This window comes from Arachis stenosperma, chromosome 2 (genome assembly GCF_014773155.1).
Source record: "Arachis stenosperma cultivar V10309 chromosome 2, arast.V10309.gnm1.PFL2, whole genome shotgun sequence".
Classification (NCBI taxonomy): domain Eukaryota; kingdom Viridiplantae; phylum Streptophyta; class Magnoliopsida; order Fabales; family Fabaceae; genus Arachis; species Arachis stenosperma.
In genome coordinates, this window is record NC_080378.1 from 61,491,137 (window position 1) to 61,508,136 (window position 17,000).

At 37.0% G+C, this 17,000-nt stretch overlaps 2 protein-coding genes and 1 pseudogene across 2 annotated transcripts; 1 reads left to right on the forward strand and 2 right to left on the reverse strand.

The window, feature by feature from the left end:
• Positions 1 to 281: 281 nt before the first annotated feature.
• LOC130962278 (basic blue protein-like) lies at positions 282 to 1,184 on the reverse strand. Its single transcript, XM_057888475.1, has 2 exons — positions 938 to 1,184; positions 282 to 540 (listed from the first exon to the last, which is right to left on the reverse strand). Exons 1-2 carry the CDS (start codon positions 1,110 to 1,112, stop codon positions 341 to 343), a joined length of 375 nt encoding a protein of 124 aa, XP_057744458.1. The 5' UTR covers positions 1,113 to 1,184; the 3' UTR covers positions 282 to 340.
• Positions 1,185 to 2,160: 976 nt separating this feature from the next.
• On the forward strand, positions 2,161 to 4,043 carry LOC130962925 (uncharacterized; annotated as a pseudogene).
• A 5,378-nt stretch (positions 4,044 to 9,421) lies between these two features.
• LOC130962927 (uncharacterized) lies at positions 9,422 to 10,276 on the reverse strand. The gene has a single exon (XM_057889082.1). It carries the CDS (start codon positions 10,274 to 10,276, stop codon positions 9,422 to 9,424), a length of 855 nt encoding a protein of 284 aa, XP_057745065.1.
• Between the last annotated feature and the right edge of the window lie 6,724 nt (positions 10,277 to 17,000).

The following is a 17,000-nucleotide window of genomic DNA, read 5'->3' on the forward strand; positions in this document are numbered from 1 at the left end:
ATTGATTTAATTCCTAACAAAGAAAGAGTCAGCCGTTCAAGTTGCTTTCTTTTCCACATTTTTAATTTCAAATTTAATTTAATTTTTTATTTTGAGTTTTAATTTAATAAGTTATCTTTTATACAGATTTTTTTTGTCATCTAACTTCAAAAGCATTAAGCCCTATACTCATCTGATTCCGGTGACAACTTGTACAGACCCCGCTTCGGTAAGTTTAAGAAATTGGGGGAAAATGGAAGGTATCGTATGGAAATACACGAATTAAATTCAAAGAAGCACATTCATTGATAATAATTATTGATTAAGCTTATAAAATAATCATCATATGAAACACGAAATCTCATATAGCATTGACTGCAATTTTCATCCCTCCCTCACAGTGGCCAGGAAAATTACAAATAAAGTAGTTCAATCCTTTGGTGAGCGTGATTCGATCGTTCCCTGACACATACACCTTGCTTCCTGGCGGAGTACTGCATGTCTGATAACCGGCCCTGTTCACCACTACCACGTTATGTGCTCCAACTGCATAGTTGAATACTGCATGTTGAAAATAATAATAGATAAAAATGATGAGTCATCTATGTAGTGCTAGAAAAAAGAAAGTAAATCTTCGAAACCTCACTAATATTTTCCCAGGCAAATAGTAGTTACCCGAAAAGAGAAAGAAGTTAAAGAAAGAAAGAATTAAGAACTTTTCTGCATGAAAGGTGGAATTAGTTGATCTGTTTGGATTCATTAGATTACAAAGATGAAAAACATGCATTATTGTATCTATAAAAATGATATAAATAAATAAAAGTTTATCTAATATGTGTTTTTAGAACGCATGTTAATATTATTATTAATAGAAGCTTTTACATTATTATAGAAAGTTTAAATTTTATATGATTTTTATAACAAAAAAAAAAGAAAAGAAAAAGATGAAATTAGTTACCGAGTATATCGCCAGACATAAATTGCTTTCCGTTAGGCCAGTTGGTAACCTGAAAAGTCCAACCAGCTGCATCTCCAACTCTGTGGATAGCTGCATAAGCTATATCAGAGTGAAGCACGAACATACACAGTAATAGCACTTTAGCCATTCTTGCACTGCCTATTCCCGGGGCCATATTTTGAGAGTTGCTTAGAAACAAAAAGAATGGAGCTAAGAAGACACCTATGGAAGTATTTGATTGAAACCGTCAATACCCCACTTGTTTAAATAGTACTAAAGGCCTTGGATTTGTGTGTCAAATAATTAATGTTGTCAACAGATATCTATCTATATAAAGACTAATTATGAGTTTCACATCTTTATATTCTCTCATTCATAAATAACTATTTTTTTAAGATTTTGGCATACAATTAAAAATCAATAATAATAGAGAAACAATAATTTAAAATTATTTTATTTATACTACAAGATTTATATATTTGTGAAAATTTTTTAAGGAGAATTTCTAAAAACCTCCACAATATATTTTATATGTGATATTTTGATAAATTTTCACAGACTAACAATAAAACTCTACTGCTAGGATCAGGCACGGACCCACTTTTATGAATGGGGGCACTTGCCCCCAGTGACATTTGATATTTTTAAACCCAAAAATATATATATAACATGCTCCCACTTTAAATTTTAAATGACCCCACTACAAATAAATTAAGCCCAATTATTAAAAGTCTAAGTCCATTTTATCTTTTTATGATTTTGACTATTAGTTAATTTAATTAAATTTAGTCTTCTTCTGTTTTTAAATCCTAGCCGTCACTCATTTATTCTCTTAAACCCTTTTCTTAGTTTCATATTTTTAATCTTCTTTTTCTATTCCTTGTCTAGTGGTCATCTTCTCTTCATCAAAAGGTAAATTTTAAATTCTCTATTTTATTTTATATAGCTCTCTATGACTCTATGTATCTTTCAATTTCATTGTTTCTCTTTTTGATATTTTCAATTGCAAATTTTAATTCAAACAATTATAGTTTAGGTATTAATCTATTTTTTATTCTTTTCATCAATTTATATATTTTATTTTATTTTCAATTTAGTGATCCTTATTATTTATTTGTTTATCTTTCGTTCTATTCTATTATATGTAATTAGATTGCATATAAATTTTTAAAGTGAATTGATCAATTTACTAATTTAGAATATATATTTTTATTTTTAGAAATAGTAATGGAGAAATATTTCAAAAGAAAGCTACCACTAGAATCTGAAGTCACTCCATTAGTCTCTTCTAATAAAAAGAAGTTCTTAGAATTCAATGTGGAAAGTCTGGTAGCTGATCCTGGACAACGACCCAAAATTTCAAATTATGATCCAAATGTCAGAGATGAAGTTAGACGAGCTTATTTGCAAAAAAGGTCATTGTCAACCAAGAGAACATGATTTTCCACAAACATATTTTGGAACTTCTCTCCGTAGATTTAATGCTGATTGGTTTGATGAATTTGGCAATTGGTTGGAATATAGTATTTCAAAAGATGCTGTATTTTGTCTCTGTTGCTATCTTATGAAACCTGATGGTGCGAGTGGTGATGCTTTTGTAAAAGAGGGCTTTTCAAATTGGAAAAAGAAGGAGCGATTACAAACACATGTTGAAAATCATGATAGTGCTCATAATCAAGCTCGAAGAAAATGCGAAGCACTCATGAAGCAAAAACAACATATTGAAGTTGTTTTTCAAAAGCATTCAGACCAAGTTAAAAGAGATTACCGAACTCACTTAACAGCAACAATTGAGTGCATTAGGTTCTTATTGCGACAAGGATTGGCGTTGTCGTTAAAAGTAGCTTTGGAATCTTTATTAACAAAGCATAATTTAAGTTTAGCAAGAATACGTGGACAAGGTTACGATGGAGCTACTAATATGCAGGGAGAATTTAATGGCTTAAAAAGTTTGATCTTGAAAGAAAATGCTTGTGCTTTTTATGTTCATTGTTTTGCTCACCAACTTCAATTAGCACTTGTGGTTGTTGCAAAGAAACAGGTCGAAATTGCACTACTTTTTAATTTGCTTGCTAGTTTGTGCAATATTGTTGGAGCTTCTTGTAAACGTAAAGCCATGCTTCGTGAAAGTCAAATGCAAAAGACAATTGTTGCATTACAAAATGGAGATGTTTCTAGTGGGCGTGGCTTAAATTAAGAAACAACATTGAAAAGGGCAAGTGATACTCGATGGGGCTCACATTATGGTACAATACTTAGCTTGATTTCTATTTTTTCTTCCGTGGTAGAAGTTCTTGAAGTTATTGAGGAAGATGGAAATAATCCTGAACAAAGAGCTGAAGCATGCCAATTATTGAATCATATTCAATCTTTTGAATTTGTATTCAATTTACATTTGATGAAAAGTATATTAGGAGTTACTAATGAGTTGTCTCAAGCTCTACAAAGAAATGATCAAGACATTATAAATGCTATGACATTGGTTAAAGTGTCCAAGCAACGATTGCAAAGTATAAGAGACGATGGTTGGTCCTCTTTGCTCAATGAAGTTTTACTATTTTGTGATAGTCACAATATTCTTGCTCCAAATATGAATGATATATTTGTAACACAAGGAAGATCAAGGCACAAAATCCAAAAGGTCTCAAACTTGCATCATTTTCAAGTTGAATTATTTTATCAAGTGATTGATAGACAACTTCAAGAGCTTAACAATCGTTTTACAGAGGTAAATACCGAGCTACTTTTTTGTATAGCTTGTTTGAATCCAAGTGACTCATTTTTTGCATTTGATAAGGAGAAGTTGCTTCGTTTAGTTGAATTTTATCCACATGAATTCTCTTCTACTCAACTTTTGGCACTTGATAGTCAACTTGAGAATTTTATATTGGATATGCGTCTTGATGATCAATTCTCAAATATAAATAGAATCAGTGGACTATCTCAAAAGTTAGTTGAGACAAAAAAGCATATTATTTATCCATTGGTATTTCTTCTGTTGAAATTAGCTTTGATTCTACCTGTGGCAACAGCATCAGTTGAGAGAACATTTTCTGCTATGAATATCATAAAGAGTCGACTTCGTAATCGAATGGGAGATGAGTAGTTGAATGATTGTTTGGTTACATATATAGAAAGAGAGACATTCAATCAAGTTGATAATGAAACAATTATTCAACATTTTCAAAATATGAAAACAAGAAGAGAAGTACCTTCAAGATTTGAAGCAAAGAAAGTTAGCAGTTAATGTAATTTTTGGTTTTTTTTGTATTCAAATAATTAATGTGCACTTTTATATTTTTAAATTTAAATTAATATATATTTTGATAATAATGTGTATTATTTTTGCCTCCCACCATAAATTTTCTGGGTCCGTCACTGGTTAGGATTACCATATAATTAAAATTTTTACAAAATTCAATAAAAAAACTCGAAGAGTGAGAGCTCACCGAAATCCTAAGCTCGCGATAGACATCTCCACTGCCATCTCTGTTGCCGCCACTGCCGCTATTGTCGCCATCACTGCTGCTAGAGTTCATCTCCTTTCTGCTTCTGCCATAATGCTACTGAAATCGAGGCAAAACGCTTCCTTCATCAACACATTTTTAGATCTAATTGCAACGCCCAAACCTTTGAGATCTAGAGAAAGTGCCTCTTCGGTCAACTCTCCTCCGCCAATGATGCTCGTGTTTTCCATCGGCATTCTATCCCTTCTGTATGCTCTTCTTTCCACTCATTCTCAGTTTCTGGTTCTCCTTCTCTTTTTCCTTTTTATTCATTTTTTTTGTTTTTCATTCGCAGATTCTGAATGTTTTGCTATGTGATATAACACTCGATGAGTTTTATTATCTCTTAATGGATAACATTGTTTCAAATTCTCAAGCACTCGAAGTGTTTGATGAATTGTTTATTTTCTTAATTGAAATCCTGATAAATTGATTTGCTATTTTTCTGAATTTTGATTTCGTCACACTCTTTTAATTTGATACTAATGTATATATTTGAAATCCTTTACTTCTTCTAAATAATCTTGCTATGTTACTTACGTTGCTTACTCTATTTTTTATCATATAGATTCCTACGAGCAAGAAAATTTGATATCGAGAAGACAAAGTTAATGTATGCTAACATGCTCAGGTGGAGGAAGAAATTTGGTTCAGACACTATTGTAAAGATATTGCTTTGAATTCGTTAGATATGTCATATTATCATGATTAATTGTTATTTTAAGAGTTAGGGTGTATTGTTGTATAGGACTATTATATGTGTTGGTGAATTTGATTTGCTTTATAGAGATAGCAGTGCAAATTTACTTGATGACCTTGTTGAAATTCAAGTAAGCATTACCTTTCTCAGGTTGGAAACTAGTTTTGTTTCGAATTAGATTTTTAGGTACTCGGATCTTGTTTGGGATGAACCAGGAATCAAAGGAACCCTTGATATGTATGGAAACAGTGCCTTCTTTGTAACTGCATGGTGTCAGTATTTGATATTATGCCACCAAATCAATTCTCAATAATGTTATATTCAAATGCGACTACTTATTAGATTTCACAATGAAATCGAGAGTGGCTTTTATGTTGCACTTGAGTAGAAATATATACAATTTTTCTAACTTCTCTGTTTTGCCATGTGTTTCTTTCTTCAATCTTATGTGTTCAATCATTTCCTATAACAATAATATTTGAAACAAATGTGAACTGAAGATGTTATGCTCCAAGATTCAAGGAACGATTTTTAGAGTTATAGTTCAAAATGATGAACAAGTTGAGGGTTCGTTTACAAGAATGTGAGATCTTTCTCTTGAGAAAAAGTTTGTCCCCTTAAACATTGACAAAAGATCTTTGCTCAAGATTTTATTTATTATTCATTACCTTCTTGAAATCCTAAGTTCAGGATTAATTATTGTGGGTGATCAATTTCAGATTCATACTGCTCCGAGGTTCATCATGCTTCTACTCTTATGGAATTTATGAGCGCTTAAGTGGATTGCCAGACTCTGATATCAGTGAAACAATGATCACTTTCAAGCTTAGAAAACACATGTAAAATCGTTCTTCTCATTCCATGTGTTTGCATATTGGCACAAAATGCTTCGAGTTTATTTCTTAACTATTATGCTATCTTAATAAAAAACTTTTCGTATCTAGAGACATCTTTTATTGTTCATTGTCTCATATATGGGAAGTTTTTTTTTTTTTTTGGTAAGCTGGAGGCCAAAGGCCCAAGTTATCTAACAATTACTGTTCGGGGTAAACATGCCCCACGACCATCTTCATCTAAAATAAGCTAAAGCCTACTTGGAGGCTAGTCCAAAAATGTAAATCCTGCATTCCAATCTCTTCCTTCCTTAGCCAAAGAGTCTGCAGCACGATTTCCTTCTCTATAGGTATAAGAAAATTTCAAGCTCCATTCTCTCTTTGTAAGATTGTAAATGTGTCTAATTAGTGTTTCCGGGTGATTTCTTGCTTTTCTACATCTTGTATAGTTTGAATTGCTGCTTGGGAATCTGATTCTACTATAACTCTTCTTAATCCCAACTCCCATGCCATCTGTAATCCATGGGTTATGCCCCATAATTCTGCTTGAAATGAATTACTGGCTCTAGCGCTGGCTTTGAATCCTGCCACCCATCTCCCAAGGTGGTCACGAATTAAGCCCCCGCACCCTGCTTTTTTTTATTCATGGTCTGCTGCTCCATCTGTATTAACTTTTGTCCAGCCCTCAGGAGGGTGGATCCATGCGATCTGCTTCTCCATCCACCCCCTCTTCTCATTCCTTACTTCTTTCATTCTTAAGGCTTCATTTATATTATGGATGTATTTTTGTATAAACTCCACTGGCTCTCTTGGTCTATGAAAATGTGCCGTAAAAATTTCCTTATTACGCCATCTCCATAACCACCAGCAGGTGACCATGAATTGGGTTCTCCACTTCCCATTTTTATTAATTCCAAGATCAGATGCAAGGTTCCATCTAATCCACAAATTAAAAGGAGCTCTGAAAAAAGGTTGAATGTGGCTGTAATGGATTGTTTTGGACCAAACCTGTGATGCTCTGCTGCAGTCCCTCAAAACATGCTCTAATGTCTCCACTGTTCCTGGACAGGCATGGCATTCATCGCTTGTCCCAAAGATTTGCCTCCTCCTTGTGCTGTCATGATCCTTCTATGCACCACCAGCCATATGAAACATTTTAACCTCTCTAGCCCTGGCCATTGCCAAATTAGCTTCCAGATATCGTCATTTCCTTCCTCCCACCTTGCAAGAGCTTTATAAGCGCTTGCCACTGTGAAATTGCCATCATGAGTGAGGTCCCATTTGAGTGAGTCCCTCCCTAATTCTGGAGCAGGGGGAAATAGCGCTCTGATTTCTTGCAGTCGATCCTCCTCAAGGAAATTTTGGAGTAGACTGTAATTCCAGTTGCCTTCTCTAACTGCTTCGCTCACATACATATTCACCCTCATATCTCTGGTTACTTGGCTAACATGGTTCAATAGAGGTCTTTCATCTTTCAACCATCGGTATTTCCAGAACAGGGTCGAAGATCCGTCTCCAATTGAAAAGCGGACATGCTTACGGACAAATTCTCCCACTTTTGTCAAGTCTTTCCACAAAATCGAATCTGAGGAAACTGCTTACATGTCATGAACTAAGTCCAACTGCCTACCATATTTACTGATTAACACTCTTGCCCATAGAGCCTCTTTATCTGTTATGAGTCTCCATAGCACCTTTGATAAGAAGGCCTCATTCATTTTAGTAAGATCCCTAAAGCCCAAACCTCCATTGTTCTTAGCCCTGCAAAGTTGTTTCCAGCTCACTGCATGCATCTTTCTTTGTCCTTCTTCCTCTCTCCAAATAAAACTTCTTTGCATCTTTTCTATTTCCCTACACACCCCTTTTGGTATAGAGGAATGCATCATATCAAAATTAACAGCAGGACTTATCACCGCTTTGGCTAAAGTTACCCTCTCGGAAAATGAAAGGCATGAGGCTTTCCATCCCTGTAATTTACCTGCAACTCGCTCCAAGGTGGTCTTGAATCTGTCCCTCCCTTTTCGGCTATTTGTAATCAAAGCGCCAAGGTATCTGCCAAGAGAAGGCGTTTCTTCAAACCTTCCTTCTGCTGTGATGGCCTCCCTTTCCTGTCGATTTACACTCTTTGAAAAATAAATAGAGGATTTCGTCTCACTCACTCTCAACCCTGCAGATCTCCTAAACAACTCAAGAACTTGTTTTACTATTCTAATCTGTTCAACAGAAGCTTCCACAAAGAGCAGCAAATCATCTGCAAAGAGTAAGTGTGAAATTGAAGGTCCATTGCGCCCAGCCACCATGGGTTTCCAGACCCCCAATTGTACCCTCTCTTCTATCGCTTGGGATAATTTATCCATTGCAATAACAAACAAATATGGCGATATTGGATCTCCTTGTCGTAAACCACGACAAGGCTCAAAGGATTCCGTCTTGCAACCATTCCAAAGAATTAAAAAAAATAGAGATCACACTACACATAATGATGTCTATAAGTTGTTGAGGTATCCCAAATTCATGGAGGCAATCTAAAATGAAGTCCCATCTCAGCCGATCGTATGCTTTTTCAAAGTCCACCTTTATCGCCATGAACTTCTTCTTTCCTCTCATCTTCTTCATATCATGGACCATTTCCTTAGCAATAATTATATTGTCCTGAATGAGTCTCCCTTGAAAAAAACTAGACTGAAATGGTGCTATTCTATTGACCAATGTTGGTTTTATTTGATTGACTACTATCTTTGATAAGCACTTATACACCACATTACATAGTGCTATAGGCCAAAATTGTTTCAAATATTCTGGTTGCTAAATCTTTGGGATGAGAACTATTAGTGTTTGATTAACAAGTTTGACAGAGCTAGGATCCTGCCACAACTTTTGTATGAATTCCATAAAGGACTCTCTTATCACTTTCCACTGTTCTTTAATGTGCTGGATAACCGTCCTCTCCCGGGGCTTTCAAAGATCCAATGTTGAAAAGAGCTGCCTTTATTTCTTCATTTGAAACAAGTGCACTCAACCTTCTTACATCATCCTCATAGATCGGAGGGTAAGTTCCACCTGTGATTTTAATCGGCTCCTCCATCCAATCTTTGTTGTAAATTCTTTTGATAAACGAGATGGCCTTATGCTTCAGATCCTCCATATCTTCGCACCATCTTCCATCCTCTCCTTTCAATTTACATATCCTATTCTTCCTCCTTCTTTGAACGGTCTTCAAATGGTAAAACCGTGTGTTCCTATCCCCATTAGTTATCCACTTTTGTCTAGATCTTTGCTGCCACATCACTTCTTGTTCAAGAATTAGTTCTAGCTCTTTCGTAAGCTCTTTTTCCAATTTATCCAAAAACGGAATACGTCCATACTCCCTAGCTTGTTGAATGCCTTCAAGTCTTCTCATTACCCTCCTTTTTCTCCTATTAACGTCACCAAACACACTCTTATTTCACTCCTTTAAGAGGTGGGTGAGGGTGCTAAGCGCCTCAGGGAGTTGTTGCTCTTTTAGACAGGCTTCCTTTACATAATGGTTAAAATTTGGGTGGGTTTCCCACATAGTTTCATATCTGAAAGGTTTCTCACCAACATGAACTCTAGCTGGTACAAATATTGCTAACAAGGGGTGGTGATCAGACCTCACTCTAGGCAAAAGTTCGATGCGGCCATCAAGAAAGGTTGTTCTCCATTCAATATTAGCAAGACCCCTATCCAGTCTCTTGAACACCCTGTTTTGCCCCTCACGCTCCCCTCCTTTCCAGGTATATTTGGCTCCAATCCATCCCAGATCAATCAGTTTACACCTACTAATGCAAGATCGAAATCTTCTACAGGCACTTGGGTTATCTCTTCCTCCTCCCTTCTTTTCCTCAATATCAGATATGTCGTTAAAATCCCCTAATAGTAACCAAGGAATAGAAATTGAGTCAGCAATTACCTGAAGTTTCTTCCACAAAGTAGCTCTGTGCCTCTCTTGAGGACTTGCATATATGGCGGTCAATAGACAGCTCCCCCACTCTGCTCTATCAACACTCAGGTGGATATACTGATGATGGGATTCCCTTAATCTTATATCCAGATTGGCATCTTCCCAAAGAACCCATATACCTCCACTAAACCCCACCGCATCTTCCACCACAGCAAATTGGAACCCCAACTCTCGGATAACCTCCCTTGCCTTTTCTCCACTACATCGGGTTTCAAACAAGAATAAGCAGTCTGGTCTATACATTCTCCTATATTCCTTAAGAGCTCGAACAGTTGCTCTATTAGCAATTCCACGCACATTCCAAGCAAACACAATCATGGTTTCGACCACTAAAGAAAAGAATCAACTCAACAAGATGGGCTTTGGTCCCAATTATTACAGGCCATGAGGCCCATTACACAATCTGCATATCCTCCACTTGAGGTGGAGTGTCATTCTCTACCTGCATTCCTTTCAAGTCCATGGCTTCCTTACATTGCAACACTGCCTCCACTAGCTGACTGGAGTTACCGGAACTAAAGTCCAGCCTTCTAGGGTTAGGGGGTTTCTCTTCCTCCTTACCAGCCATGGTAGCTGGTATCATTTGTGAATCATTGTTTTGCGATGAGGGGCATACATTCGCCCAATTTTCTTGGTGATGGTCAATAGGTTGCCTGTTTGAATTGAGTTCCATAGGGTGGTTAGGATTAGTTGGCTCTGGGTTAGGCTCTAAAAGGGTCGTGGATGGGGTGTGCTGGGTCGGAATAAGGTTCCTATTATAGTTCAAAGGGTAAGATTGTGTTTGGTTCAAAGATTTTGACAACTCTTTTCCTGGCAAATTTTGGGCTTTAAGCAAAGGCTATGAAGAGCTTGGTTCTTGTTGGACTTTTTTTAGTGGCTGGGTAAGTGTCTTATGTGGGTCATTGTTGTTATTAGAGACTTGTAGTCTATCCTTTCTCCTGTGAGTGACCTCCATTAAGCTTTTCTCTGTTTCTGTGTGATTGTGTGGACCCTCCTGATTACCATCATCCTTGGGATCTATTTCCTCGGACTGCAACACTGCAAAGCGTGAAATGTTCCCTGCTCTTCTAGCACCCACTCCCTGTCCTGGCGCACCACTACCACTACTCCCATTCTCTCCAATTTTAACGGATTTTCAGCCACGTGTTTGTCTTTGCACAAGCATCCATGGACCATATTGTCCTTCTTCCTCCATAATGACTCCTTTACCCTTGTTTTTTACTATATTCCCCAAAGTGCCCTCCCCTTCTTCCTCAGCAGCTGTTGGTCCACCGCCATTCTCCGTCCCATCTTTTTTCGTTTTTGATTCTGGGCAGACTCCCTTATCATGTCCTACTCTTCCGCAAGCAAAACACACTAAGTGCACTCCTTCATATTCCACGACATATTTCACTCCATTAATCATATAGTTGGTGGTCAGGGGCTTTTCTAGATCTACTTCTACACAAATTCTTGCAAACTTTTCCCTTGAGACCTCCACAGTGTTTGAGTCTACTTTCAGAGTGCGACCAATGATGTTTCCTATCTTCTCCAAGATAGTGCGATTGTAATACTCAATGGGAAGTCCCGGGAGCCGTACCCAAGCAGCGATATTATCAATGGATGCCTTCATGGGATCAAACTCTGGCTTCCAAAGCCTTACCGTCAAGTAGTGGTCGAAAATCTTCTACGGCCCCTCTGTGAGTGCATAGTCTAGATCTTCTCCATTGAAGAATTTCACCAAAAAATATTCATTTCCCAAGTCAATCACTTCTAAGCTTCCTCTTTTAGCCCACATTGTTTCAAGTCTCCTTTTCATGACCGCCAGAGTGATCCTCCTTCCTAGGAGCTTCACTATGAGTGTCTCCCACCATTCGTTACAAAGCTCTCTTTTCACACGCTCTCCTATGATGAGATTGTAAAGTCCATCTGGCATCCTCTTTAGAGTGATGTCGTCCGCATCTTCTTCATCATTGTCTTCTTTCTCAGTTTCCATATCCTCATTTGTCTCCTTCTCTTGAGTGACTATGGCAGTCCTAGTCCCTGTTTTCTGATACGTGAAAATTAATATTCACGTACTTACCGGCAAGTATACCGGGTCGCATCAAGTAATAAAACTCACTAAGAGTGAGGTCGATCCCACGGAGATTGGTAGATTAAGCAATTTTAGTTAAATGGTATATTTAGTCAAGCAGACATGGTTTTGATTTCATGAGAATTGATTTTTGAATGTACTTACAGAAAATTAAATGACAAGGAATTTAAAGAACTAGAATAAAGGAAGAAAATGAAAGTAAATAGCTGAAAATTAAAGTGCAAGAAACTTAAATGACATGGAAAGTAAATTGCAGGAAAGTAAATGTTGCAGAATTTAGAGAGCAGAGGAATAGATTGCAAGAAGTAAAAAGCAGAATATAAGTGACAGAATGATAGATTGCAAGATTGTAGAGGGGAATTGGGTAGTGGGTATTCAAAACAACTAAAGAACAAAGGAGATGAGAATGAATGATGGAGAGATCATTAGGGCTCAGAGATGTAAATTATCATGGATTGACTTGGTTCAACTCCTTCTCAATCATGGGTATAGATCCATGGCAGATTGTGAATAATTGGATCCCAATCTCTTGGCAATCCAATTTCTCTCAACACAATCAATTGCCACTCTCGTGATCTAATTGGTCATGAGAAGAGGTGAAGCTCAATTTCTAATCCAAAGCCACACAACTTCCAGGATCTCAACCAAGGGAGGTTACATCTCACATACCAACCCAAAGTGTATTGATCAAAGAAATCATGAAAGGATAACTCTAAACTGAATTCTATGGATTCTTTCTCAAGTTCACCATACAATTCATATAGATTCAATCCTTCTCTCGAATGTAACTGAATCTGTGAAGAGCAAGAGTTTCCTCTTGGATGAACCACTTGAATTGAGAAAGAGAAGAATTGTTGTCAACCCATTCAAATAAACAGAGCTCCTCCCCCTAATGAAGGTGGGGTTTAGTGAATCATAGCTCTAAATTCAACAACAATTGCAAAGATAAACATTAAAATTAAATGGAGAAGAAATGAAGAATGAAGAAGAAGAAGTTCTTAAAACTGAAATTTGAAAGTTGCAAGAGAGACAAAATAGCTTTCGGGTATCCTCCCGAAAGTTATGAAAGCTATACTACTAAAAGTGCAAAAAAAGTAAAAGTCTCTAAGTGTGGGGGAAGAGTCCCCCAAGCCCCTCCCGAGAGAGAGAGTTTTCTTCAAGTACAAAATTCTACTCTATTTATACTACTCCTAAAACTCATTTGGAGGTCTTCAATTGGATTAGCAATGTGGGCTTTTCCTTTGTTAAATTCCTGGTCCAATGAAGGAGGTATTCCCCTTTGAAGAGAGTATAGAGCAGAGCAAGTTTCCATCAATTCTGGCCCAACTGGGCGTTACTTGCAAACACGCCAGTTCACAGCACGTTGGCAACGTGCTATTTAATTTCCTGGGCACCAGGCTTGGGCTTTGACTCAATTTTGATGCCCAAAGTTGCCTCTGGTTTGAGCTTCAATTTTGTGCTTCACTATAGACTATTATACATGGTTGGAAAGCTCTGAATGTCAGCTTTCCAACGCAACTGGAAGCACCTCAATTGGATCTTTGTAGCTCAAGTTATGTTCCATTGAAGAAGACATGGTCAGGCTGCCTGGGTTGGACGTTTTTGCCAAACACGCCAGAGACAACGCCCTTAGTTTCTTAGGCTCTAAATGAGGCCAGCTTTTGAATCTTCAAATGAACTCCAATCCCACACTATGATATATGGTTGGAAAGCTCTTGATGTCTACTTTCCAACGCAACTGGAAGCACCTCATTTGGAGTTTTCTAGCTCAAGATATGCTCCTTTGAAGAAGGTATGGTCAAGCTTCCTGGGCTGGGGCGTTTTTGGTGAACACGCCCATGACAACGCCCGTGACAACGCCCAAGGTTTCTGAGGCTCTAAATGAAGCTGGCTTTTGAACCTTCAAATGAATTCCAATACCTTAGTATGATATATGGTTGAAAAGCTCTTAATGTCTACTTTCCAATGCCACTGAATTCACTTCATTTGGAGTTTCCTAGCTCAAGATACACGCCTTTGAAGAGAGAAACATCAAGCTGCCTGGGCGTTGTTGCCCACGTTGCTGGCAAACACGCCAGCAACAACGCCGGGATGCCTTCTTCCTCCTTGCTTGGGCGTTGTTGCCCACGTTGTTGGCAAACACGCCAGAGACAATGCGCCAACATCTCCCCTGGTAGCTTCCTGGCGTTGCCAACTTGGTTCTCAAGTTGGCAACGTGCAATGCATCTCAAGTTAGCTTCATTTCCTTGTTTTTGGGGCTTAAAGTTGTCTCTGATTTGAGCTTCCATTTCATGTTGCATTGTGGACTATTGTATATCGTTGGAAAGCTCATGATGTCAGCTTTCTAACACAACTGGAAGCATGTCAATTGGATCTCTGTGGTTCAAGTTATTCATCCTTGAAGAGGGGGAGGTCAAGCTGCCAACTCTGCTGAACACACACTAGCACGTTGCCAACTTGGTTTCCAAGTTGCCAACGTGCTGTTCTTCCCTGGCAGCACCAAATGGGCGTTGGCAACTTGGTTTCCAAGTTGCCAACGTGCTGTTTGCTCCTGGTTGCACAAAATGGGCGTTGCCAACTTGGTTTCCAGGTTGCCAACTTGCTATTCCTCCTTGTTCCAAGCTTTCCTTGCTCCATTGTCTTCTTCCTTCATCACCTAACATAAACCAAAGAATTTTCCTCAAAGTTTTGCCATCTTATGCATTAAATTTCAAGGGAATCATTCACATCAACTTGCATATAATCTTCTTGAATCATTTGCATAGATTATGCCAGATTTCACTTAGTTCTTGGTTCATGAATGCATGGAAGAAAAACTCACAAAATTGCTCATTTATTTCAAAGAAAGTGAATGAAACTAAGCCAAAACTAACTAAACTAACTAGTTAAAATGGCAAATATGCGAATGCATCATTTTCACAGTTTCTGCAAAGGTCTTATGATATGTAGATCCTTCAGAAATTTTGTCTTGATCTCTTTCCATGTTTGTGTCTGGTTGATCTCCATCTAGCTGTCGTTCAGCCTCTAAGCCGTCCTCCATCCATTCTTCTACTCTTGGTACCAGCTTCCTTGCCCCTGCAATGGCACCCTCTACTTCCGACCTCCTTCTTTTTTTGACTTCTCTGGGATTTAGGTCTCCCTGCTGCCTATTTTCCTCTTGGATTATGAGGTCGTGCCGCAGCCCCCCTAACGAAGCCGCCTCGCATATAGTCGGCGTTTGCAGACAGACAAAAATTTCAGAGAAAAAACAGTAGTCCTGCGGAATCTAATTTCATATATGGGAAGTTGATTGAGCTATTCTAACTATAATGTCTAGATAAGTTAGAACAGATTTGATTGTTGTTTTGGTTACTAATTTTGTTTTAACTTTATCATTGTTTTGGTTTCTAATTTTGTTCTTTATTATTTCTCTTTCAATTATTCTTAACTACTCAAAAATACTTGGCCAATTCTTAGTTGCAAATGGCATTTAGTCTTTTTATTGTTGAAAAATTAGATTCTCTTGCTTTCCCTTAAGTGTATACAAACCTTAGTAACTAGTTTATATTTAAAAGAATTTCCTTATCTTGGATTTATCATTTCTCTTAGTAACCAATACGTTTTCAGATCTGTATTTTATATTTTTATTCTCTATTTCATAGTTTCTTTGTTTTGTTTCTATGGTGATGCTGTACTGACTTTTAAATTATTTTTAAATTATGCAAATTGATGTATATATAATGTATTATGATTTTGGCTTATGAGAAATTAGCTCCCTCAAATAAAACTTTTTGTGAACTTGGCCTTCCATCGGCGGAAATACACGTCTTCTACTTCCCTCAAGGACACAGTGAGCAGGACAACTCTAACTTAACTATCCTAACCAATTTCTCTAACATGCTGAAAAAGCTGTTAAGCTTTTCGATTATGGAGTTGGATTTTGAATCCAGAATAAGCTATAATCAAGCAAGCCTTTAATTGTTTATTTATTTGATTTGAATTTTTTTCTTTTTTTGGTTTGTTTCAGGTCGCAGCGTCTTTGAAAAATGATGTGGATGGACAAATTCCTAACTATCCCAATCTTCCATCCAAGTTGTTGTGTCTCCTTCACAGTGTTACTTTCCATGTATAAAATTTTTCTTTTTTTGTTTGGTTTTTGTATTAGTTTTGAGCCAAAGATCAATATAAAAAATCTGAAATTCTCTTATTTTGATTGTATGTTAATTTTTGGGATTTTTTTTAGCAGGCTGACCCAAAAACTAATGAAGTTTATACTCAGATGACACTTTAACATGTGCCTTCTGTAAGCATCATTTTGGAATGTCTCAAATGCTTTATAATTCTATAATACTATAATATGCCAAACATCAATTTGTATGATACGAAATTTTCTATTAATTTAGAGTCTGATTGTAAAAAAAAAAGGCTTGAACCAATGGGGATTGAGTTTTTTTTACTAAGGGAGCTAATTCCTTAGAAAATGGTGTTAGAATTTAATTGGCCCCTCAAACATGATAATCGTGTTAGAATTCTTTGATATAAAACGTGTTCATTATAATGTGTAATTAATTAATAGTGTAACTAAGGAGTGGAAAAATTGGATAATTTTATAGAAACAGAAACAGTGAAATAAAGAGGGAAGGAATGAGGAAGAGAGTGAGTCACATTGGGTGGGGTAACGATGAAGACTTGAATGAAAATTTGTACAAAATAATGCAAATAATTCCTATTTATTTTGTTCTTCGTACTTTCAAAAACTAATTGAATGAAGAATTTTCTACTGTGTCTTTATTTCAAGGTGAACTTGAGTTGCCATTTCTAGCACTTCTCTTGGTCATCCTTTCCCCTTATGAGGTCATGAGATTTAGGTAAGCAAATCCATGGGATTTGATTTATCTAGCTATTGCCTCTTCTTCATAAAACGATTCAATGTTATTGTCTCTATCCTGGACATAAAAGAAGGTGCTATCTTTTCATTATTGATTGCAG

Bases quoted from the DNA above. Each gene is read 5' to 3' on its own strand.
- LOC130962278 (XM_057888475.1), bottom strand. From the start codon at position 1,112: ATGGCCCCGGGAATAGGCAGTGCAAGAATGGCTAAAGTGCTATTACTG. The intron at 541-937 runs GTAACTAATTTC...TTCAACATGCAG, and splicing joins TATGTCTGGCGATATACTCG to TATTCAACTATGCAGTTGGA.
- LOC130962927 (XM_057889082.1), bottom strand. From the start codon at position 10,276: ATGATTGTGTTTGCTTGGAATGTGCGTGGAATTGCTAATAGAGCAACT.